The 25,760-nt window shown below is 41.1% G+C and overlaps 1 protein-coding gene across 2 annotated transcripts in view; it reads left to right on the forward strand.

Moving 5' to 3' along the window:
• The window catches only part of Nsun6 (NOP2/Sun domain family, member 6), a 44,651-nt gene that overhangs the window by 13,188 nt on the left and 5,703 nt on the right, over positions 1-25,760 (forward strand). For both annotated transcript variants that reach the window (XM_005386941.2, XM_005386943.2), the window contains exons 4-9: positions 2,529-2,638; positions 3,045-3,198; positions 6,261-6,342; positions 15,625-15,744; positions 20,003-20,147; positions 25,084-25,232. In XM_005386941.2, coding sequence (XP_005386998.2) covers positions 2,529-2,638; positions 3,045-3,198; positions 6,261-6,342; positions 15,625-15,744; positions 20,003-20,147; positions 25,084-25,232 — 760 coding nt within the window. The remainder of the gene's footprint in view (positions 1-2,528; positions 2,639-3,044; positions 3,199-6,260; positions 6,343-15,624; positions 15,745-20,002; positions 20,148-25,083; positions 25,233-25,760) is intronic.

Genomic DNA, 25,760 nt, shown 5'->3' on the forward strand with positions numbered 1-25,760 from the left:
AACCATCCTGGAGCAGTAAACTCCTTTCTTTCCCCTTCCTTCCCCACTTCCTCTTCTCTTTCCCTTCTCTCTTCCCTCCTCCCTTTTCTTTCCTCTGTCTTGTTCCACCCTTCTTCCTCCTTCCACTTCCTCTCTCCTTCTCTCCTTGTTTTGTGAAGACAGAATATATAGCCCATGCTGCCCTTGAACTTGAAGTCTACCTGCTTCAGTTTCCCAAGTGCAGACATTTCTCACCGTGCTTGGCTTGAAGCAGTACACTTTAAATCCAAACTACACACTGGCTCATTTATTAAGAGGAATCAAAGCACCGTGAGTGAAAATCAGCACATACAATAAACTATAGAGGTAGATTTCTCACAAAATGTTAATAAATAGAGCTCTCTGGTAGTGGCCATAAATCAGTTTTCTTAAATTCTTAAAAGCAAAACCTGAAAGACCTGAGAGGAAGACAGGTAGAACTGATAGGGAATTTATGGAAATAAAAAAGTCATTAAAATTAAAAACATTCCACAGGTTAAATTTAGACCTAAGTGATAGAGTTATTGTATTTGTTGACTTAGGAAATTATTTAGAATGCAGCAGAGAAAAAGAAATGTGAAAGTGAAATCAAGTACTGGAAAATAGAAAAGTTTCTTCATATTTTTAATGAGTCCCAGATATAAAAAATAGAAATAATGGGGTAAAAACAGTAATAAAGCAATGCAATGATTAAGTATTTCCCAGAATTGAAGAAAAACAAACGTTAGAACTACAAGTCTGGAAGTAAAACAGTCCATACATTGATTCTTCAGAGTGAAACTGCAGAACCCCAGAGGCATAAGGAAGATCTGAGACCAATCCAGGTAAAAGGCAGGAAGTTTGTCCAGTAATAGGTGAAAGATGATGCAAGTCTGTCAGGGGATGGGCCCAGGAGACTGTCAGAGTGATAAGAGCATGGTCCAGTGACTCAGAGAGTGTCTAAGTTTAGGAATTAGAGGTTGAAGATTATGCTGAGTGTCGCTCTGTTTTGTTGCTGCTATAGCAGTATACCTGAGACTGAGTAATTTATAAAGAACAAATTCCTCACAATTTTGGTGGTGGACAAGCCCAAGATCAAGGTACAGGCACTTGGTGGCAGCTTTCTTGTGTCCTCCGCTGGTGGAGGATGTAAGGAAAGAGACAGGGCACACATTTCTGTAGCAGCATTAATTCACTGTCCAGGCAGAGCCTTTCCTCACCTCACCTAAACCCCTCCCAAGTGTTGTAGCATTGGGGAGTAGGTTTCTAATGCATGAATTTTAGAAGACACCATTGGACTATTGTTCTGAGACTTCTAATTTGCTAGGTCAGTAGACAGTGACACCTCATTAAGAATTGGAAGCATGCAATGGAAAGTTTTGGGGTCATTCCAAGTATTTGAGAGAGAGAAATACTGTTTCAGCTTGTTGAGTAGCTGTGGGACATCAATATGTAGGTACCTGCAGGTGGTCAGGAATGTCAGTTTCGAGTTTAGAAGACTAAACATAGATTTTGTGCTTTTTTTTTTTTTAATGTTGCCCAAACTTGTAGGTTCAAGTAATCTTCCTGCTTCATACTGCAGAGTAGCTTGGAGGTATGCACCACCACGCCTGCTCCGTGGGTTATATTTTAAGTGATTATTGAAATCATGAGTTGCTAACGGGTAGAGTGCAAGGTGAGAAGAGACAGTGATGTGTTTCATTTCATTTTTTTTGGTATCGGAAATTGAACTCAGGACCTTGTGCTTGCCAGGCAAGCGTTTGTGCTGCTGAGCTATATCCCTGGCCCCAGTGATGTGTTTTACAACTTGGAGGATTGTGCCTCTTGAAGAAGTAGGCATGGATAGGCGCAGTGGCATGTCCTTATAATCCCAGCCCAAGGGGAAGTTGAGGCAGGAAGATCACAAGATCATGTCCCATTTGGGCAACTGAGTGAGATTCTGTCACAAAATAGAAAGCTAAAAATGGCTGTGTGTGTTGTTTAGTGCCAAAATCCTAATCCCTAGTAACGAATGAATGAATGAATTATAGAAAAGCAACAGTGTGAATGGATGGGCCTAAGGTACTGCATACCATGAAGTTAAGTTTATTGAGATTTGCTAACTGGACATAATGAAAGAAAATGGAGCACAGTTCATTCATAATTTATCATGTAACAATTTATCACTTTAGAAATTTTGTAATTCTTGTGTATTTTACTGTTTTGTCTTTGAAAGCAGTGAAAACCCTTTTTTCTTCTGTGTTATCCTGGGAAAAGTAATGGTTGTTAAGTAACCAATTTCTTATGCCACTCTCCTGCCTTCCACCAGATGGACCTCTTTTGAAGTTTTCAAGTGCCCATTCTTCCATTTTTCCCTTTTATAACTATTCTTCTCTATTTGTGCTCTTTTTCCACCTTTCTCTTCTTCAGTTTTTCATGAAAATCCAGACTAACGTTATTAATGTAGAGCTTAGATTGAAACCTTGGAAAACTGTCCTGCAGTGGCGGAGTGTGAGTCTGTTCAATAATTCCTCTTTTCCTCCCATTCCTAGAAAGAACATAGAAAAGCGGCCGTGTGAAGCCGTGGTCGGAGCCCAGTGTGGCAACGCGGTGTTAAGAGGAGCCCATGTCTATGTTCCAGGAATTGTGTCAGCGTCAAGCTGTAAGTACCGTAAAGTTTGGGGTTCTCTCTTTTTTTTTTTTTTTTTTTTTTTTTTTTGGTTTTTCTCCGGTACCAGGAACCTGGGGTTCTCTCAAATTCATGTGTATTACCAAATGGGAAGTTTGTTATATTTTATCTGAGATGCTTTTCAGTTTTACTTTTGTTAGGGGTTTTCCCAGCTTTGCATTTAATATAGCCAATAAGGACTTTATCTGCTAAGGATTAATAAATTAGGCATGCACATAAAGTTTTCTGTAACTTGTTTCTTTGCTCATAGCCATCTAATGAGCAGGTTTGAACTACTGCTTGTCCAGTCTTGATGTCCAGAGAGAATCCCATTCTACTTAAGAGATTACTGTCCTTCTGCCAAAGGGCAGATTAGTATAACTTTTTTTTTTTCCTGTAGTTATGAAAGCTGGAGATGTTGTTTCTGTATACTCTGATATTAACGGGAAATGTAAGAAAGGAGCCAGAGAGTTTGATGGAACCAAAGTATTTCTTGGAAATGGGATTTCTGCACTAAGCCGCAAAGAGATCTTCAGTGGACTGTCCGAACTAAAGTATGTCACTGGTGTTATGGGAAAGATAAACATGCTTTCTATGGATCAAGAAGGTTAAAAACAATGTACAAGTGTATCTGGTTGTATTATATGAATAAATCTTTAATATAAATTTCAACTGGAAAAATATTTTATTCATAGTTCTATGATTTTTGAAAAAATCCTATTAGTTTAAAAAGGATGCTGGGCCTAGTGGTGCATGCCTATAATCCCAGCCCTTGGGAGGCTGAGACAGGAGGATTGGCGCATGAGTTCGAGGCCAGCCTGGGGTACATAATGAGTTCAAGGCCAGCCTGAACTACACAGTGAGACACTGTCTCAAAAAAGAAAAAATAAAAAAGGTGAATGATGAGATTAAAAAGCCCAGTTAAGCCTAGTGATAACATAATTATTAAATGATTTTACTTGTCCTTTTTGAATTTTAATGATTTGAAAATTTTTTGCCAGGCATGGTGGTGCACACCTGTAATCCCAGCACTCGGGAGGCTGAGGCAGGAGGATCGTTGCAAGTTCGAGACCACCCTGGGCTACAAAGTGAGCTCAAGGCCAGCCTCCACTGCATAGCGAGAGCCTGTCTCAAAAAGACAAAAAGAAAAAAAAAAAAAAAAAATTATCTTTGAAGAACATGGACGCTTATATTGATAGAAAATGAATGAAATGACTCACTTAGATCTTTTAAACATTTTGATTAGAAAAAATTATAATTTTAATATAAATTAAAAATGTTTTTATCAGAAAGCTAGCCCTCATGTAAGAATTTATGGTCAAAACTGAATGTTTGGATTTGTTCAAGTCAAATTAAGATATAGTTACTTCTAAATCATCTCTTCCCTTGTGGCTGTGAATAAATCCATAGGCAAACTAGGCTCATATTTTACTTGCTTGAGCTTGTTTTAGGAGTGCTGTAGACAGCTGACAGAACTATGCCAAGGACTCTTCACTTAGCTGACCAGAGCTGGACTGTGTCCCTGATCACTTTCCCATGTTGCAGCAATTTTTCTGTGTAACTGAAATTAATTCTTCTGAAGAAACAGAACATTGGATCTGGATAGCAGTGAGGTGAGGGCAGAAGAAATAAAACTAGGTTGAAAGGAGACTAGGAAATCAAGAGTGGCGTGTCGCCTGCCTGGCAAATGCAAGGTCCTGAGTTCGATTCCTGGTACCAAAAGAAAAGAAAAGAAAAATTACAGCTTCAAGACAAGCTCTTTTCTTGCTTCTGGAGGCCGCCCTAGCTTGTGACACCCCTCCTTCCATCCTAATTTAGTGTTAAATTTCTAAAGGCCCTTTTTAATAACCTATGAATTCCGCAGGTGCTAGACACTTCTGCAGATTTCCCCTTCCTCCAACCCCAAAAGCACTGCTTTGGAGAGAGCATGTTTTAACTTCCAGCAGCGTATCTCCACGTCAAACCCCTCTACAGTGGGTGGCCAGTGCTGTAACCCAGCAGACAGTGAGAATACACATCCTGGATCACAGTCTGAAGACAGCCTTTAAATGAGCCCTGCTCTGGCTGGTAACTGCCTCGTTTCTCTGAGCACCCACGCTCTGCCCTTGAAAGCGTCCTGTCTCTACCTCTAATAAAACCTTCTCATGCCTCTTTGACTGATGAGTCCTCACAATTCCTTTTCCGTGACAACAGTCAGGTAATCTACAAAGTTATTTTAAAAGGGTGGATGAGTTAAGCTCCTTATTTCAGCCTCTGGGACCCTCAGACCCAGCCCGGTGACAGCAATACTTTACCAGTAGCCAAGAACTGATTTGTTCTCCTTAGAAGGCTTTGTGACTATGAAGATTATGCAGGTACCGCTGTTTGTCTTTCGGTGTGTACTAAGGAACTGGCGTTTTGACTGCCTCTGTTAGTCATTATTAGTGGTATACTTTTCATGTCCTTGGCAAGGTCGTGAGTTAATTCCCAGTGGGGGGGGGTCCAAAAAAACTTTTCTTGTCCTTATCTTACTGGATGTCCTCGCTACAGTTACTGTGCTGAGTAATCTTTTCCCTCCCCTCCCCTCCCTCCTCTTTGTCTCTCTTTTGTAGTAGTGGAGATTGAAACCAGGGCTGCATACCCGCTAGGCAGGTGCTTTACCATTGAACTGAATCCCCAGCCCTTTCTCATTTTCCTATGAGACAAAAACCTCTCCTAAGTTTCCCAGGCTGACCTCCAACTTGCAATCCTGCCTCAGCTTCCCACGTGGTTAGGCTTATAGGAATTTCACTGAGGTGCCAGGCTCTGTTTTCTTTTTTTTGGTGGGAGGAGAAAGCAGCCACTTAGAAGCAAAAAATGTTGGCATTCTCTAACAATATGTGTATGCTGTCTCCTTCTCTTGATGGTCTCTGGTTACCTCTGATTGCAGTGCGGGTCTTATCACTGAGTACCTGTGGCCCGGCTCTTCCTGTTTTTATCAGCAGCACTGCCACTCATGAAGTGGGACAGAGGTGGAAAAGATCGTCTTCCAGTTGTGTCAGCACTGGGCAGTTACTCCGTAGAAAGATGAGAGGAGGGCTGGGGATTTAGCTCAGTGGCAAAAGCGCCTGCCTGGCAAGCGCAAGGTCGTGAGTTCGGTTCCCGTACTGGAGAAAAACCAAAAAAAAAAAAAAAGAAAGATGAGAGGAGAGTAGTACTGTGCTTGTCATTGCTTAGCACTAGCAGGAGTCTAGGTATTTTTTTCAGTTTTCATACAAGTACCTAGTATACTACCTTGTAAACTCAGTGCTCATAAAATGTTTGTGACTGGAAAGGTATTAACAGTGATCATAGATTGGCTGCTGGAAGGATTAGAATGAATCTGTAATCACATGTTCTTTGCTTTTTAATTTATCCAGAATTCTAAAGAAACTCTTGGGCCTAAGTGAAAGTTTTGTCACTTTATCTGTTTTAGTTCTAATGCCTTCTCCTTGAGGAAACATCCAAAATGGATTCACAAGACTGTTCTAAGTATTTAGATGGAGATAAAGGTTTTAGAAAGCCAGATCACTGTATATTTGGCATGCTATGTGGGTATGTTCTAGATGTGTGTGCTGTGTAATTGATAGGGATTAATGTTAGGTTTCCTGTTTTTCAGAGGTATAGGCGTAAGAATGACGGAACCAATATATCTGAGCCCCTCGTTTGACAATGTACTGCCCAGTTACTTATTTTTACAAGTAAGTATTTATAAAAGTAAAGTATTTAGGGACGTTAACATGCAGTTCAGAGAATTTTTCCCCTTATATTACTGCATTTTTATGATTTTCTTTGGTACTGTACATTATGATCTACTTTCGGTTAGAGAAAATTCTGTAAGTATTCCTTTTTTGCACATTAACTTTTAAACTACTACTGACTGATGCACACATTTGATGTCAATATAAATGTTCCATTTGTAATTCTGTGTAAGATTCAAGTGGTTTACTGTTATCACATTTTTTTCAGTAGGTACCAGTTGCTGTGACAAGAAGTCATTTTCTTTCCCAGTTGAAGTACATTTATGGACATAACGCACTTGATTTTTTTTTTTTTTTAATCTGCTGCTTAGGTGATACAAGTAGTGTTTCCACTGTCTGATGAAGAATACTGTAATTGGATCTTGGTCTCGTGACCTTGTTTTGGGGCAGCTAAGACTGAAGTTGACAAAACAGCAAACAGCAAGTGGAAGGGAATCCAAATGCATGTGTATTAGAAAGACTAAAAGAGAAGCTCTTTGATAGTTGGAGAAGGGTGTTCCATAAGGTGGACATCATAAATGTTTAGGTCTATTGGGTTTTTATACAGTTTTGGGGACCGGTGTATATGACAGAAAGCAAGGATGTTCCTGGTTGTGGATAGGCCTTTGATGTCTGGAAAGCAAGCTGTTTTATTTCTTTCAGGGTTTCTCTCATTTGGTTAAAGGCCCAGTTTTCATCTCTTGCATTTCATTAGGTCCTAATAGTGTATTTTGGTATGGTAATTTATGTGGTGCCCCCTCCCTTTTCTTAACTGTTCAGGAGCAGTGCTCTAACTGCCTGAATTTTCCTATCTCCTGGCTTTATTCCCCCCTCTACAGTAGTGACACGGGCTGCTCTCAGGGTGCAGTGGGCAGTGAAGGGTCTTGCAAGCTACTTCTGCTGAGAGGGGGCATTGCTGGGAGTAACAGAGCCCACTACTGTGAGTCTTGTCTAAAGGTCCTGAATGAAAGCCAGGCAGAACACTTGCTGGAGAGTCTGTTTGCATCACTATTTGTAGCTTAAAAGCTGTCAAGGGAGAAGAAACCAATTTGATTAAGCAGCTGAGAAAACATGATCCAAATATGAAGGCTACAAGAAGCATTAATATTGATCCTGTTAGGGAGAGTAAGCAGAATGCCAAATTTTAGATCGCTGACCATGACCTCTATGACCTAGATGATTTTTGGTGGATTTTTGAAGCACAGTTGGCTAGTTTTTATGTTATATCTCCCATTATACCAGAGTGATTGGCCTAAAAGCAACATTTTTTCTTTATCTGATGTGTCTTATTTAAAGATAATAAGTTTTATATAAGCATGTAAGTTTTTAGCTGTAAGGTTGTAGAAGGCCCTGTGTTTTTGAAAGACAGTCATAGCTAAGTAATTAGAAGATTTGTATTGAACTTTTAGAGCTATTGTTGTGGCTTCTTAGCCTTATTGAACCATAATAATAACTTGCAGGTATAGCTGGACACTGTCAGCAGAGGCCAGTATATAGGACTTGGAACCCCTTTGTACATTTACCCTAAATTATTATTAATATTTTTATATTGTTTGGTTATATTTTCTTGTTGGGTGTTTAAGACCAAGTTTAAGTGAGACCCGTATTAATTAGAATTACATTACGGTGTATATAAAGGTCAGTTAAGATTCCCTGGGTGTTACTTTTGAAGTCATGTGCAGAGCTCTTAGCTCCTCTGCTAGAATGAGTCACGGTCTGTGCTAGACCACGTGGCTCTCCGTGGAAGTGTGGGAACATATTTTTCTTCAGTGACCGTCTTTCTAGTGTGATGTATACTGGTTAACTTTTGTCCTTTGGGGTCTAGTGGGCTCCTTGCTCAAGAGATTGGGTGACTCACCAAAGTTGTAGGATCCTGTAGAAAGGCCCCCTCATATCCTGGGCCCTTGTTGACCCTGGAGGGCCAGAATCAAAATATTGGTTATTTTTTAGCGCAGTTATACGACTGGTTTTGGTCTCAGAGCCTTAGTTGTTGAACACCTCGGAAGTCAGTTGCACCAGTATTGAAGTGAGAGCAATTATGATTGTCTTAGAAGTCAAATTTTTATCAAATAGTTTTAGATAATAGGTATGATGTTTTTATAGGGAGAGTTTGAAATCAAAAGCAAAACAACATTTTAGCACAGCAACTATGTTGATACTATCAGTTATGAACCACGGGCTGTTGTTTTTTAAAGCACTGTATATTTAAACTTTCATTTTTGTATAGAATGTATCTTATCACAGAAAAGAGCCATAGATTATTAGATGGAATATGTGTTTACTGTCTCTTCTTTTTACAAAACCAGATTTGAAGTTTTGTCCTTTTGTAACAAGGCTGAATCTAGAAAGCGTGTCCTGCGGAAGTTAGGACTATCTCTCAATCCAAAGAAAGCCTGTACATAGGCCGCATGAGGGCATCTCCTCAAACCACATCTGAAGAGGGGGTTTATCTGACTAGCTGAGAGAGACAGGTCCAAACCTGTGGCTGAGCTCTTAATGGAGGCTTAAGAGAAGCCTCTTAACAGTGTCATCTCAGGTCACTGGGACAGAGGACACCAGGAGATCACAGAGAGTTTTACCTCGCCTCACGGAGGAGTGCAGGTGGGGACAACAGACAAGTGGAGATTTTTCTGCTAGGTTCCCTGTGGGGCGGCCGGGACCCAGTTTCCATTGAGGAGCCCTGGGGCTTCCAGCAGGGAGTCGACTGGCCATGGCCCCCAGTTGCCCCCTCAGCTTTCACGGCTTCCATGTAACCAGAGATCGGTCTCGTGAAAGAAATCCAGTGACCTGTCTGGCTAGCCATACTAAAGATCAAATAGTAAACTCAAGTTTAATCAACTGAAGTTAACTATTCAAGCCCTTTGTTTATCAACTCACTTAAGCCCTGACTTCTAGTTTACTTTAGTTCACCACCCAGGATCTGTGCCCTAACTTCCTTTTATCTCCCGGCCTCAGTCATGCTGCTAGTGATCGGTAGTCTCAGCACAGACCAGGTGCACGTACTCTCTTCCCCACCGTTAAACCAGAAGATGTGTTACCAATGCAGAGATTATTTCTGGGGTGCAGGAATGGAAAATAATTTATGTTTATTATCACCTAACTGCATGTTAGTGATATAACCTAATTCATAATTTCGTACAACTCCTCTGTGGTTATTCTGTTTGCTCAGCTTTAGTTTTTTACTGGTTGTGTAATGTGTTTTCAAGCACTTGTGATCATTTGATAACATAGCCCTGAATCATTGCTAGAGATATCTGCACCCCTTCTCATTAGCAACAATGAATGCAATATTATTTTTCCCTGTTGCAAAATAAAGGGTCATATAACTGCTTATCCTGTATCTAGTTTAGAAAAGCAAAAAATCTAGTACAGTGCCATTTATTTTTTGCTTTTTACATATCTTGCTACTTATAGCAGGATCAGCCCCCCCTTTAATCTTAAAATCAGTTAATGAGTACTTCATCAAGTATAAATTGTGAGACATATTGTAATTTGTAATATTCTTTGCAGCAGGGTGGCGTGGTGGCACACACCTGTAATCCCAGCACTCGGGAGGCTGAGGCAGGAGGATCATTGTGAGTTTGAGAGCAGCCTGGGCTACAAAGTGAGCTCAAGGCCAGCCTGAACTCAATAGAGAAACTCTGTCTCAAAAAAGATGAAAAAAAAAAAAAAAATTCTTTGCCATTCTATACCAAAGACATAAGCCTTTACTGTTGGAGTAAAACTTTTGTGTCTGAGGGTGGAGTTTAACTTTTTGTTGCTTCCCTCACGGGAACTGTTTATGTAGTCTCCCTGGATGTCCAGTCATTGGCCTGTGAAACTTACTAGAGATGATAATGGCAGTAGCAGCTAACAGTTTGCGAGTGCTTAATGCAGCGTATGTACTGTGCTGTGTGTTTTACATTCACTGTTTCCTGCACTCCTCACAGGTTTCTGGTCTCATCGATAAGGAAATGGGGGCTTAGAAAAATGGAGCGCGAAGCACACAGTGGGCGATTAGTCCTTTTCAAGTGGTAAATGAGTGGTTCATTGAGTGCCACATCCATGAAAATCAGCAAAGCCCAAATTTGAGCCTAGGTCTTACCGGCCTTGAGCCTGTGCCCTTGACCTGACGTGAGTGCTGCACAGGTGACCCTGGGAAGGGCTGCCGTGAGGTGCCTTCAGGGGCCCAGCCTGAGCAGGCAGAGAGGGGTCCCCAGGCAGTCACATATTCCTGAGCCTCCCACACACTGCTTTTGCAATCTTACAGGGATTCTGTGCCAGGCGTTTAGTTGATGTAAGAAAGGAGTTCATTTTTTGTATTAAATCTCCCTTTGCAAACTGGTTTAGAACCCCCAGGTTCTCTACTAGGTGATACCTGATTCATGAAAATCTCACTTGATGCAATGCAGGCCAAACCCAGGTGATCCTAGCTGGCTTAAGAAAAGGTTGCAAGTCTATGTTCAGAAGAGTAGGTTAAAGAAGAATGTAGCAACCTTATTATTGATTGTCCTTGATTCTTTTTTGGGGGGGTAGCAGGACTCGAACTCATGACCTTGCACTGGGTAGACAGGTGCTATGCCATTGAGCTATATCCCTGGCCCTATTGTCCTTGATTCTTACAAAAATATGAATGAGAATTTTCACAAATAGGAAGTTTTACATTTACATGTAATGGTAATAGAATTCACTTAGAATTTATAAACAAACTGCCTTTTCACGCAAACTCAAAAACCGGTCATCTTGGGCCAGGGATCTAGTTTAAACAATCACCATAAGTACACTGATACACATCTAAATCAGAGTACTTTTTGAGAGCGTCAAATCTTTGAAAAAACACTGACCCTTCAGTAGCACATTGAAAATTCTTTGTTTTTTGTTTTTTGTTTTTTTTTTTTGAGACAGAGTTTCACTATTCTGTTCAGGCTTGCCTTTGTAGCACAGGCTGGCCTTAAACTTAAGGCGACCCTCCCACCTCAGCCTTCCACCTCAGCCTCCCAAGTGCTGGATTTACTGAGACGCCCAGCTTGTTTTTACTCTTGAATGTCAGTGTCTATGCTTCACCTTTCTAAAATCAAGAAGCTGACGGTAACCATAACTCCACATTTCCATTGTAGTTTCAGGGCCTGATTTGGTCTAGTATAGAGGATACTCAGAGTTTTTCACAGGTCTCATCTGCACAGTCTTGCTGTCTCACAAACTTCACAGGTCCTTCATGCTGGCCTTCAGGACTCGAGGAGTTTGGCATGCATCTAATCACTTACTGGGGATCCCCCACCCTTCACTCTCCTCTTCCTGCTTCTATTCTTTGTCCTCTTTTTCTTCCTCTTCTTCTACTTCCCCTCCTCTTTTTCTCTCTTCCTTCTATTTTTGTAATAGAAAGGACATGAGTGCAGCCAGGAGGTGCACCTCCACTTCCTTCCTCTGTGAGGCAGCTCCTTTTAACTGTAGTGCATAGGCTGGTGTCTGGTGTATGCAATAATAGGAGTTCTTTAAATTTAATGAGTGGGGCTGGGGATTTAGCTCAGCGGTACCGGAGAAAAACCAAAAAATAAATAAATAAATAAATTTAATGAGTAAGTGAATAAAACCATTCTGAGTTTTATTTTTTATTTATTTATTTTTTTTGGTTTTTCTCCGGTACCAGGAACCGAACTCACGACCTTGCACTTGCCAGGCAGGCGCTTTGCCGCTGAGCTAAATCCCCAGCCCCCTGATTCTGAATTTTAAAAGCACAGAGTAGGACTTGTGTAGAGATGATTTATTTTGGGCAGGGAATGTTTATTAGTATGATAATAGCTTGATGAGCCCTATACTTAGCTTAGACTTACTACTTTTACCTGCTTCCTGTTGGAGATGGAATAATATGCAAGAATCTTTGGTAGTTTTTAAGAAAAATTTCAAGATAAAGGTATTCCTAACTGATGCACTGTCAAAGTCCCTCTGACTTTAAAAAGACCCAGTAGTCTGTAAGAGAACAGATTTCTCTGGAAGAGATAAACACTTGGGGCTGCCAGGCAATGTGAATGTGGTACCAACAGAGCCAGCGACAAGGGACTTCCTGCCTTTCACACTCCGCATTCCCCCCAAAGTTGCTGCGTTTATCACCTCTTACAAATAAGAAAACTAGGGCTGCTGTTCCAGCTGCTTGTGGTGATAAGGTCTTCCCTCACCCTAGGCTATTGGCAAGGTAGTGGACTACAGACTGTTTCCTGTTCTTTGTTTTGCTAAAACTGTTCTTAGACCAGCCGCTTAACTCCTGTGCTCCTCCCTCGATTTTCTTCATTAGGAAGGAAAATTACCCCTGCTCCGTCTCATTGAGCTGGACAGTAAGTGGGGCTATGCATACAATGAAACAGTTGGTTCTCTCAGACAAAAGTTGCAGCTGAAGTCAAAGTGATGTCTTGTTCGTTACTTTCTTGTTTGCTGTGTGAAATCTGGCCAGTGGAGAAGTCTGTGATGTCTGTTTCACTTTGATGCTGTTCTATCCCACCCCACCCAAGTAATGGAGATGGAACTCTGGGCCTTCGCACTGAGCTATATCCCCACCCCTTTTTTATTTTTATTATTTTTATTTTACTTTATTTATTTATTTGTTTGTTTTGAGACAGGGTATTGCTTTGTAGTTTAGGCTGGCCTTGAACTCACACTGATCCCCCTGCCTCAGCCTCCTGAATGCTGGGATTACAGGTGTGCATCGCTACACCTTCCTTCCCTTTTTTGAGATAGGGTCTCCCGAAATTATCATTAGCCCCTGCTGGACTTGCACTTTTGGATCCTCCTGCCTCAGGCTTCCAGAGTGCTAGGATTGCAGGTGTGTGTGACCGTGCTCAGCTTGCCTTGGTAGCTTTGAAAGGATCTTTAAAAGTATATTTTAAGAAGTTCCAATTGTGAACTGCATCTTCATGCAGGGTGACAGTTTTTAGTAATGTATGCTGTTGTTTTTTGCTAGCTTGGTGTTTGTGTGTGTACTTTAATTCTTACTACTACCTGTTTGCGGTTCTAACGTTTACATTCCTTGTGTGGAGTTGGTCCATGTGCATAGCACTCTTCATTCCTTTTTCACCCCCTTCCCCACCTCCCTTTCCTCTCCTGTCTCTTGACCCCTGAACTGGCTTATAGCTTAAGAAAACTGACAGTTTCTTGACTGATGTTCAGTCACCAGGGAACTTGTGAAGTTATACTCTGAAGAAACTCTGATAGACACAAGAGTTGACAGGTAAGAGCTCTTTGTTCACTGTGATTACTGAAGCTGCTGTATAGAAGTGTGGAAATCTCAAGGAAATTTGCTTTGGTGGGTTTCTTCTTCCTTTTCTGAGGTGTTTTCCCTGCCTTTCCCTGAAAAACCATTCTCCCTGGAAATCTGTATCTTTTGTTGCTTTCAACAGCTGGTACAAAACTTTACATTGAGGTTTTTTCTTTTTTTGGTGAGGAGCAGAGGACATGGTGAGGGTCTAGTGGTATTATTTTTATTCTTAGCACCTGAAGCTGCCCAGAGATACAAGGTTTACAGTTAATGGGAGTGTTGTACATAGTCATAACAATTCATTAAGCTGTAATATCATTTGGGTCTTTTAAAAAAATTGAAAAGGAAACTTTTAGAAAGCTTAAACACAATCCCCAGAATTAAGAAAATCTTAGGTGTTCTTCACAGTGGAAGTCAGAGTGAGACAGAGGCTTAAATAGTTGTAACAGCTGTTTTCAGTTATTGCTACTGGGAAGTTGGGGTCAGCCTGGAGTGCTTGGGATCCTGGTGGGCGGGGCTCTTGACTCCTCCCTGGGAGGATTGGCAGGGGAGTCTGCAGGAGTGGACAGAGTCAAAAGGGAGGAGTTGGTAGCAAGCATATTTATTCAGATACAGTACACTCTAATCCAGGCTAAATGTTACAGGTCAGATAATAAATACCCTCTCAAGAAGGAGGCAGGGACCTGCCAGAGATGGCTACTGCAGTGAGGTCTACAGTTGGTTTTTCTGTTTTTTTTTTTTTCTTAGAATTTGGGCGATGGCTAGGGTGTGGTAATTAATGCAGCTTTCTTTCAATCAGCTGTGAGTCTCTGCCCTCATGCCAGGAGGATGAGTTTGTGGGTCTGGTTGGAACCAGTACAGCAACCTAAATCCCTCAGGGGAGTTTAAAGGCACAATACAAATACAAGTCAGCAGGTCCTGACTGATCAACAGGGCCACCACAGCTCTACCTGGCGCTGGCGTCCCAAGGTGTGACCGTGGGACCGGCAGGTGTGACATGAGTAGGAGGGGGAACTTGCAAGGGGGTAGGATGTGCTCTTCTCAGGAAGTGTGGGGACCACAAACTCAAGATATCTAGACCATGACTGTTCTTAGAATTTTTCTTAAGGTCCTGTTGCCACTTACCCAGATATATAGGTCATTTCTGGCTGACTGTGTATCTATAATTGTAGTTGAACTGGAAGAAAAAAAACTGATCCCTAAAACTGAACTTTCTAACTTCCCGTTTTCCTGTAAATGGTGGATTTAAGAGTCAGATGAGGGTGGACCATCAAGGGGGCACTAAATGAATCCTGCTGTATGGGACCTGTCATCTGAAACGGTTTCAGTTATTCCTGGATAGGGCCTGAGTGGGGACACTGAGAAACTTCACTGGGTGATCGTGCAGCTAAGTTGGAGACACACTAGGCTAGTGATGGTTAGAATCACGGGGAAGATTTTTAAAATGCCACTGTTAACCCCATTGCTGGAAATCCTCATGTAACTTTTCTGCATGAGGACCAGATTTTTTTCCCAAGCTCGCCATGTGGTTTTATTGCGTAGTCAGGATTGAGAACTACTGTAGATGATGATGGTAATTCATTTGTAGAAAATTGCCATCAATTGACTGTTGAGTGAATTGAGTAGAACATGTGTCCTGTGTTTTTATGTATGGGTGTGTTATGGAAGTCTCGTGAGCTCAGAGTATACTCTAGGAAGTTTTGAATTTCTTGACATTAGTATATTTATAAAAACTCTGCTTAGCTGGGCGTGGTGGGGCACATCTGAAATCCCAGCACTCGGAAGGCTGAAGCAGGAGGATCGTTGCAATTTCGAGACCAGCCTGGGCTACAAAGTGACCTCAAGGCCAGCCTGAACTTCAGGGCAAGACTGTGTCTCAAAAAAAGAAGAAAAAAAAACCTCTAGCAGATCTGAGGATGCCGTACTGAATTATCTTGAAAGATTTCTTTACATTCTCTGTTCTGAAATTAAAATTGATTTAGAGTCATTGAAACTTAATTGTATCATTTTTCTTACAGAATTTACCATCTGCTGTAGTAACTCGTGTTCTGAATCCTCAACCCGGAGAGAAGATTCTAGATATGTGTGCAGCACCTGGAGGTAAAACAACACATATTGCAGCACTAATGCATGACCAGGTGAGTCTGTCTTCCAAAGGAAAGTACTGTCAGCATATTGCATATTTCAGTGGTGAAGGTGGACCTATATATTACTCATAATCCTATTTATTTCATATTCAGCCAAAGTGAGGACTATTGAGTTATGTCAGTCACTCTATCTTAAGTTCAGTAGATAATTGCCATTTATACCTGGGCATGGTGGTACACACCTGTAATCCCAGCACTCAGGAAGCCGAGGCAGGTGCATTACCGTGAATTGAAGGCCAGTGTGGGCTACAGAGATCAAGGCTAGACCAGACTGTGTAGGGAGACACTGTTTCAAAACAAAGAGAAAAAGATAATTGCTATTTTTAAGGATTGTTGTAAGACTTTTTTTTTTTATTTGAGGCAGGATCTTACTATGTAGTCCAGGCTAGTTTTGAACTCAATAGGTAGCGCAAGTAATATATACACATACATAGATAATGTATATACATGTACATAGAATATATGTGTCTCTTGAGGATCATATAAACTTTATGATCTGGCTTAATTTTAAAGCCTGCTTCATGAGCACAGAATTTAAATAAGTCTGACTTTTGGTAATTGTAGTTTCGATTTTACTTTGTTTTCCTGTGTGTGTGGATTTGCTGAGTTGTTTATTGTAGGCTGGAGTTCTCTGTGTTCGGACGTTATTGCAGGGTTGAGGGTGAGGCTCAATGGTAGGTTCTTGCCTAGTGTGTGCTCGGCCCTGGATTCAGTCCTGGATGAGCAGGCAGTATACGGAGTCTAGAGTCCAGGGGCGTGGTCTCAGACAGGCTGATGGAGAAGAGAGTGGAAGAGCTCCGAAGAGGGAGCATCATAAGTGGTGAATACCAGCATTCACCGGCTGGAGAAATTACAAGGAATGGCAGGCAATGCAGGCAGAAAACAGAAGAGTTTGCTTACCTGGAAGTCTTGTGAGGAAGGGATTGAAAAAGATGGCGAGGCCCCTTGTCACATGTTAATAAGCCAAGAAGGAAGAGGACTGAAAACCCCCACTGGATTTAGCAGTACGTTAAAGGTCCTTGATGAGTTTAAATGCATGATTGAGAAGGAGAAAAACCAAAGAGTGAGTGAAGACAACTGCCGTTAGGGGTAGATGAAATCCCAGAAAACAGAAATGGCGATATGGGGCTCGGGAAGTATGTGTTGTTTTAAGATGAGAAATAACGAGTGATAGAGCTTTCTCAAAGGGGAAGGGGGTCAAGTTATGGAGGAAGGAGTTCGGGAAGGGAGGAAAAGGCCATGGGAAAAGGGATTAAGATGTACCATGTATATGCAGCAACTTCCCAGAAGGAATATAAACATTACGTACTACAGACTGTGTAGAAAAGGAGGAAGGGGGTCAAGAGATGGATGCAGTGCAGATGGAGGTAAGGGAAAAGCGAGATAAAAAGGATTAAGACGTGTTATGTACATGTAGCAGTTCCCCAGAAAGGTTGTGAATGTTCTATACTACAGACTTATACAAATAAATCATAACAATGTATGCTAATGAGAGTAATACATCAAAAAAATGTGGCAGTGCCAAGGACAGGGGATAATTGCCGGAATGTCCTTGAGCAGGTGCAACGGGCTAATATTTGATGCACAAGTGGCTTCAGATGTTAGCACATGTCAGTGATCCGTGGAAATAAGAGGGAGGGCTGAGTCGATGGATGCAAATGTTGGGGAGGTAGGCATGGCAGAAGGCAAAGTTCTTGGTTTTCTCAGTGAAATGGGAAACAAGATCACTGGATGGGAATGGACATAGGTGGTCAGCAAGCAAGAGTAGAACACATCATAAGAATCCAGTTCTACAGAGGGCCTCACAAATGTATCTGTCAGGAGTTTATAGTGGGATTAGTTGGATGGTTGTAAGCTTTTTGGCTGCGTGGGGGTAGATATGAACTTGCTGAATAACTTATTTAGTCATGTGGTCTCATCATGTGTATTTGCAAGAGAGAGGAGCATGAGAATTGATGTATGTGTACAAAGTCCTGCTTGTGATGCGTTCCAGACTCTCAGATGGGTAAAGACCGCAGCAAGGACATGAAAAGGCTGAGGCACTGGAACAGTTACTGCTTCTCTAAGTTAATTCACATTTATACAGTGGCAGGAAGTCTTAGGAACCTAGGAAACCCAGAAGTTATGCTTGTGATGCTAACGTACAGATAAGAAAATATTTGACTAGGCAAGACTTTGACATGGAAACCATACCTCCATCAGACTTCCGAAAGCCCTTTTGCTCTTGCTGATTTACTTGATAGAAGACAGTGTCACCCCCAAAGTGCCAAATTTATTTTTGATCTACATTTGATGATACTTAAGAATCTCAAGGGATTTGCAAGCAATAGTCCATTGAAAAAAGTAGAAGCATCTGTCATTGAGATGAAATTATAGGTTTCATTTTATTAGCATATTAATTATCCAGAGACTTTTGATGAAAATTCTCATTACACTTTAGTACATAACTTCATTAGAATTTCTGAAACATTCAGTGCTACAACCAAAAATATGTATATATTTAAAGATTCATATTTTCAGTAAATAAATTGAAGGCCCAGCACTACTTACCTTTGCATTACACACACATTCACTATGTATACAGGTACTGTATAATCACTACCCACGCAATTTGCAGTAGCCTTCATACAATCTCAACAGGTAGCCTTGGTTTTTAGAAATCTCTCCAATAGGAAAAGATACTTGTTTAAATTTTGAGGCATCCCTACTCTTGGTATTACATAGTAAGCAATATAGAAAAAGGTATACTTCAAGAATTGAAGTAGTAGCAGGAAAAACTCTTGACAGAAAAATGCCTTAAATGCCCATCTGCATAAAATGAAGCACATGAAATACAAAGGTCCATTTTTGTGTTGTTTAATGCAAACCCTTCTTCAGTCTATATGGAAGCTTAAATTAGATTGTGATATGCTTTGAGAAAGTGATAGTAACCCCCCTGTATGGTATATTTGTTCTCGTTTCTTAAAGTCATTTTATTTTCTCTCGTAAGAAGTCTTTCCAACCAGCTGGCTTTGTAATGCAGTGTAAAAAATATAACCCTAGTAGCACACACGTAAGCAGTTGTTAGGCTGAGGAGTCTGTGTGATTCAGCTGACGCCCCCTGGGCTTGCTGTGTACCTAGCCAGCTGCAGCTTAGTGAGGCGGTGCTGGCCATTTTGGGTTGGGTCATGCACTTGGGTTTGTATGGTTTTCACTTTTCTAAAGTGACTTCAACTGAGACAACTGTGACAATGCCTCGCCTTTCTGCTCCGTGTCTGGCCTGCTAGGACATGAGAGTGAGCCCAGGAGAGGGCTGTAGTTGGGGACTGGTGACGGCAGAGAGCAAAGCTGAGCCCTGTGCTTGCGTCACATTGACCAAGGTCCCGACGGCCAAACAGGTGACAAGGCTGAGCCCCAGGCAGTGTCTGTCACAGTGTGGGAGCATCGTCAGCAAATGTTCTTTATCAGCAGATTTATTTATACGTTTATTTCTCTTGTGTAGCTGAAAATTTGATGTATCTATCATATGAGGATGATATATATGTGCACACACATACGTGGAACAAAAGCAAGAAAAAAAAACAATCTAATGTCTTACGTCATAATATTGTGGCGTAGTATGTTTAAAATACCACACAAATGTCAACAACGCATGCCTCAGTTGTGGTCTCTTGTCTTTCTTGACTTTGACTTTACTGACATGTTTACCATATATGGTGATTTGTTTTTAACTTTTTTAATACTATGCCAGAATATTTTGCTGAGATATGCAGGTTTTTGGCTTCTGTTTTTCTGGCTTTAATTGCCAGAACTCACAGTAATTGTATGTGAATAGCTCAAAATATTAAAAGAGGGCTGATTTTACAAATGACATTCATTTGCCTATAAAGGCACTTCGGGTCGGATGTCTCAGGGCACTAGTTCATGTACTTCTGTGGGTGAGCAATCACATCAAATAGGTGATATTTAATGTTTGCTTTCAGTGGGTGCTTTTCAAGTTGGAGTGGGTTGCAAATACTTCTTGAAATTTTGATTTCTTTTGATTAAAAGAAGCTAGCTGTAAGAAGATTAATTACCTGACAAGAATACTATTTTAAAGGAAAATCTCAGTTTTTGGTGTGAGTCTGATACATACTCGGTGAAGGAATACAGCTGTAAAAGTACAAGTGGGCGGGACGTGGGGAAGACCATACTTTTTCCCCAAGTTAATTTTGTATTTTCATGGCTGCTTTGGATTTATGCTTTGCTTTTTAAATTTTATTTTCTTTAGGGAGAAGTGATAGCCCTGGATAAAATATCCAGCAAAGTAGAAAAAATAAAGCAGAATGCTTCATTGTTAGGATTGAATTCCATCAAAGCATTTTGCTTTGATGGAACAAAGGCCCTTAAACTTGATATGATTGTGGATGCAGAAGGTAAGTTAAATTTTTTTTATTGTTAATTGACAAATCATAGTTGTATGTATTTATGGTTTACCATGCAGTGTTTCGATACTCAGTATATGTAAATGTGGCGTGATCAAAACAAGCTGGTTAGCACATCCATTACTGTTTTTTGTGGTAAGGCATTTGACATTTAGTCTTAGCAGTCTTGAAATACACATTCCTCTTAAGTGCAGTTGCTGGGCTATGCAGTAGATCTCAAAAATTTCTTTTTCCTGTCTAGGAAGTTGGTGCCTTTTGGACAGCACCTCCCCGTTCCTTGCCTTTTCTCCTCGTCTCTTATAACCCCTGTTCTACTCTCTGCTTCTATCTGTTTGAGTTTTTTAATGAGATCATACAGTATGTATGTATGTATTTTGGTGCCTGGCTTATTTTACTCAGCATAATGACCTCGAGATTCATCCATATTGTCACAAATGACAGAATATCCTTTTCAAAAGGCTGAATAGTGCACCTGTGTATATGTATTGCATTTTCTGTACCATTCATCTATGTGGGTAGATATTTGGGTTGACTTCATATCTTGGCTATTGTGCATAATGCTGTAATGAACATGGGGTGCAGGTATTTCTTTGGCATATCTAGTTAAATTTCTTTGCATATATTCCTACTAGTGGGGTTGCTGGATTATGTGGTCATTTTATTGTTATTTTTTTGAGGAACTGTATCATTTTGATGGTGTTACTGATTTACATTCCCAATAACACTTGCAGCAGTCACCAATTTATCTTTGCTCTTTAGCTGTCCTACCATGGGTGAGGGGATGTCTGATGATGGTTTTGGTGAGCGTTTCCCTGGTGATCAGTGATGAGCATCTTTTGATGTACTGTACTTGTTGTCACTGCCTTCTTGTGGGAATGTTCCTGTCCTTTGCCCATGTTTTAATTGGATTATTTTCTTATTATTCAGTTATTTGAGTTTGTTATGTATTTTGAGCAGTGGACTCTTCCTGGATGTGTATAGTTTGCAAATACTTCTTCCCATTGTGTGGGAGTCTCGACTTTTCCTTTGCTGTGCAGAAGCTTTTTACTTTGATGTAATCCCATTTGTCTATTTTTACTTTTGTTTCCTGTGCTTTCAGGGTCATACTGAAAGAACAATTGTCTAGACTGGTGTTGACTTTTTCCTCTGTTTTTTCCTTCTATTGTATTTTACATTTTCCAGGTCTTTAATCCATTTTGAACTTACTTTTATATATAGTATGAGATAAAGATTGTTTCATTTTCCACATGTGGATATTCAGTTTTTCCAACAACATTTACTGAAGAGACTGTCCTTGCCCCCATTGTATATTCTTGGCACCCTTATCAAAAATCAATTACAATGATACCTTGGTTAAGTACATTAAATTGGTTCCAGGAGGCCCAGTGAATACCAGAAATGATGAGTACCAAACAGACTCTTTTGGCTAGAAAGGACGGAGGTATTGGAATGCATTGAGTCCCAAATCTGTTGCATTTCAAAGCAGTTGAGTACCAAGGTCTGACTGTGTCTGTCATGCATGGATTTATTTTGACACTGTCCTGTTTGCTTGGTTGACATGTCTGGCTTTTTGTCTGTATTATGGTGTGTTGATCCCTGTACATTTGTGGTGTATTTGGAAATCAGGTAGTGTGATGATTTACGTATGTGAACTGTGCTAGCATCCCTGGAGTAAATGCCATTTGGTCATGTTGCTAGATTCCATTTTTTAATGTTTAGTTGAGGATTTTTGCATCTATGTTTATCAAGGATATTGAAGTAATTTTTTTTCTAGACTGGCTTTTTTATCAGGGTAATGTTGGCCTCATGAAATAAATTTAGAGATATTCTCTCTTCAGTTTTTTGGAAGAGTTTGAGAATGATTAATATTAAGTTTTTCTCTAAATGATTAGTAGCACACATTGGTAAAGGCATCAAGTCATGGGCTTTTCTTTATAGATTCAGGCTTAGTTTATTTAGATCTTCTGTTTCTTCATGATTCAGTCTTGGTGGTTGTTGTGTCTAGGAATCTGTTTCTTCTTGGTTACCCAGTTCATTGGTGTATAGTTGTTTATAGTAGTTTTTTTATGATCTTTTATATTTCCATGGTATCAGTTTGAATTCTTCGTCTAGTAGTTCCTAAACCTGCCTCTCTTTTTTTTTATTTTTTTATTTTTTTTGTGTTTTTTTTTGTGGTACCGGGAATCGAACTTACAACCTTGTGCTTGCCAGGCAGGCACTGTGCCGCTGAGCTAAATCCCCAGCTCCTAAACCTGCCTCTTTTGAGGGTGAGTTCCTGGTGCTTTTTTTGCTTTTTTCCTTTATTAGTGCCATGTTTCTCGATTTGTTCTTAATCCTTGCAGCTGTGGATTTGTGTTTGCCTGTTTCAGGAAGCAGGGATTTACGGTCTTTGCAGGCTGCCTTGGGTAGGAACGCCTTCTAGCTCATCTGTCCATTTTGGGAAACCCAGTTGCGCTGTCTGTGAGCTGTTTCACTGCTGGAGCTGTTGGACAGGGTGACCTGATACCTTTGGTGAGCCTGTGTAAAGATTGGGTCCACTGGGGTTGACTTTCTGGGCAGATGTGTCGCAGTAGGGGGAGCCTATAACCACATGTGCTTCCCTTAGGTGATGTAGCACTGGGTGACTGATCCTTATTCTGCAGGCTATAGTCAGGTGCTGAGATAATCTTGATTCCTGAGTCCAGGGGGCTTATCTGTCAATAGTTGGGCCTGCACCTTTAGTCAGGGGTTTTGGATTAGATCTCTAGGGTTGGCCTGAAGTTTGAGTTGACATTAGTGCTCCTGGAGGATTGATGGGGAACTTGTAGCACATGTTCCCCAGCAGGCACGCAGACCCGTGTCAGCATGCGAGCCAAGTTGTTTTTCTAAACTAAAACTTAGTATTCAGGTTTAATTGGAGTGTTGAGATTGTGCAATAAATACGTGGGTTTTGGTTTGCAGTTTGGGCACTCAGTCTCTAACAGGTTCGCCATCACTATCCTAGAGCCTCAGCCTATGGGGTCCTGCCTAGCACCAGGGGTTAGTAGGACAGGGCTGGATTTGGGGTCTGCTGGAACAGGCCTGGAGCCTGGGTCCATGAAAGTGGACTTGGAATGGGAGCAGACAGATTCTGGTTTGTAGGGATTAGTCTGACATCTGCGATCATGATTATTCATCTTATCCCTGAAACCCTGGTGACTGCCCTAGACTCTGGTGCTGTGGGGACTGACCTGGAGTCAGAATCCACAAAATCTGGTCTAGAGCGTGGGTACCCAGGTACTGGCTTGGTGGCTAGGTCCATAAGGGTGACTTGGGTTCTGGGAGCCAGACTGCAACCTAGATCCCCAGGGTGTCCCTGGTGAGGGCAGTGCAGCAGTGGGATCTGCTGCAAAGGACTCAGCTTTGAGGCCTCCTGGAGCATGCTGGGGGTGTGGGGCTACATGGACTGGCCTGGAAGGTAGGGCTGTGAGGTCCTGCCAGATACTTGGTTTTATTAGGATGGGGCTGTTACTGAAATTGGGGTTAAAATCCTATTGATCACTTTCCCTTTCTTTCCCCCAGGCAGAGGAGTTTTCTCTGTATTCTGTGCTGCTTGGGGTTGAAGGAGAGGTGATATGAACAATGTAAAACTGTCCCCGCTATCCTCTTCATTGCGTCTTTTCTGCTAGTCAGTGAGAGGTCTTAGTAGAAATAGGGCCGACAGAGGATATACCCATGTACAGATAAAAACACAAATGGCCAATAAAATAAAAACCAGGTTCGATGAAGATTGGGGAAAACAAGCACACTCATGATGATTTAAGGGTAAATTGATATAGTATTTCGAGAGAACTTTACCAGTATATGTCCAAAAAATAACATCTTTGCGTTTCTTCTGAGATGATAGGTAAGAGAACAAAGATGGTTAGAGAGGGAGATGAGATAGATTGATAATTGCTTGTGTCTCATAGCTTTGCGATCAGTAAAAAGCAGAAGGTGGCACTAGGGTGAAGTTTGGAATGGTGCTGTGGGTTCTGTAGGATCAAGCGGCTTTAAACAAAAGTGTCTTGCTTGGATGACAGGAAGGTATGCACAGACCATTTTGTTGCATGACTTCTCCAGACCAGGAATTGGGAATTGGGTGAATTTGCAGTTGGAATAATTGCAAAAATTATTCCAGTGAATGCACAGGGTTCCTTGTAAAAGGCTGAAACAAGGCTCATTCTAGTCCACAACCAGAGCGATGGTGGGAGCAACAAGGACACCGAGGAGCAACAGGACACGAACCAGTGTGAATACTGTAGCCGAACGGACTCTCTTTCTGGAGCTGTCTGCAGTAGGAATTACGGAGAGAAATCAATTTTCAACATAACTAGAATTATTTCTCAGTCTTGGCTCTGATGAACCGTGGTTTCTAATGCATGGAGTATAGGGTCTCATTTGATTGGGTCTACGTTTACACTGTATTAAAAAAAAATAACCCCCAACAATAATAACCATGGTTTTATGCCTGGCACGGTGGCGCATGCCTGTGATTCCAGTACTTGGAAGGCTGAGGCAGCAGGATTGCTGTGAATTCAAGGCCAGCCTGGGCTACACAGTGAATTCAAGGCCAGCCTAAGCTATATAGTGAGATCCTGTCTCCTACAAAAAACCCCACATTTTTAAACCTCATCAAATCTATATTAAATATGTCAGTATTAGCTTTACCACCCACTCAAAGGGGAAGATTATCTTTTTTTTAAAATTCCAAATAATACTTTTATTTGGTTTTGGTTTTGGTAGTACTGGGAATTGAACCCAGAGCCTTGGCACTGAGTTACATCCCCAGCCCTTTTATTATTACGCATTGTGAGACAGGCTCTTAGTAAATCACTACATTAAATTCCTGATCATTGCTTATATCTAAGAGTTTCCTATTTTAAACCAGTATGACAAATGGCAAATATTTTTATGATTCTCTGTATAGGGGCCCCTCCGTTCTCACCAGAATCTTTTGACCGAATTCTCCTTGATGCACCCTGCAGCGGAATGGGACAGAGACCAAACATGGCTTATACCTGGACTTTGAGGGAAGTGATGTCATATCAACCACTGCAGCGAAAGCTCTTCTCTGTGGTATGTGATGATCTTTTGCTGTGAAGGATGTTGACCTGGGGTCGTTTGAAGTTTAAGCCACTGGGAGCAGTGTCTTTCAGAGCAGCATTATTCACTGTAGCTAAAAAGTGGAAACAACCCAGGAGTCCATGAGCAGATAAATGGATAAAGATAAACATAGCCATATGTGGAAGATTATTCAGCCTGAAAAAGGGGTGAAATTCTGAATAGGCATCAACATGGATGAACCCTGAAGCATTATACTAAGGGAAGCAAGCCAGACATAAAAGGAAAAATGCTGTATGAGTCCACTTGTATAAGACCACTAGCATGGCAAATTCACAGAAAGTAGACTGGAGGTCACCTGGGAGCGAGGGATGGGGAATGGGACATTAGGGGGTTAGTGGTGTGGTTACAGAGTTGCCATTTGAGATGATGAAAAAGTTCTGGAGATGCATAGCAGTGGTAGTTGTACAATGTACTTAATGCCTTTTGAATTACAAACTTAAAAATGGTTAAAATGATGAGGTTTGTTATATGTATATATAT

This window comes from Chinchilla lanigera, unplaced genomic scaffold, assembly GCF_000276665.1.
Source record: "Chinchilla lanigera isolate Chin_1 unplaced genomic scaffold, ChiLan1.0 scaffold00028, whole genome shotgun sequence".
Lineage (NCBI taxonomy): Eukaryota > Metazoa > Chordata > Mammalia > Rodentia > Chinchillidae > Chinchilla > Chinchilla lanigera.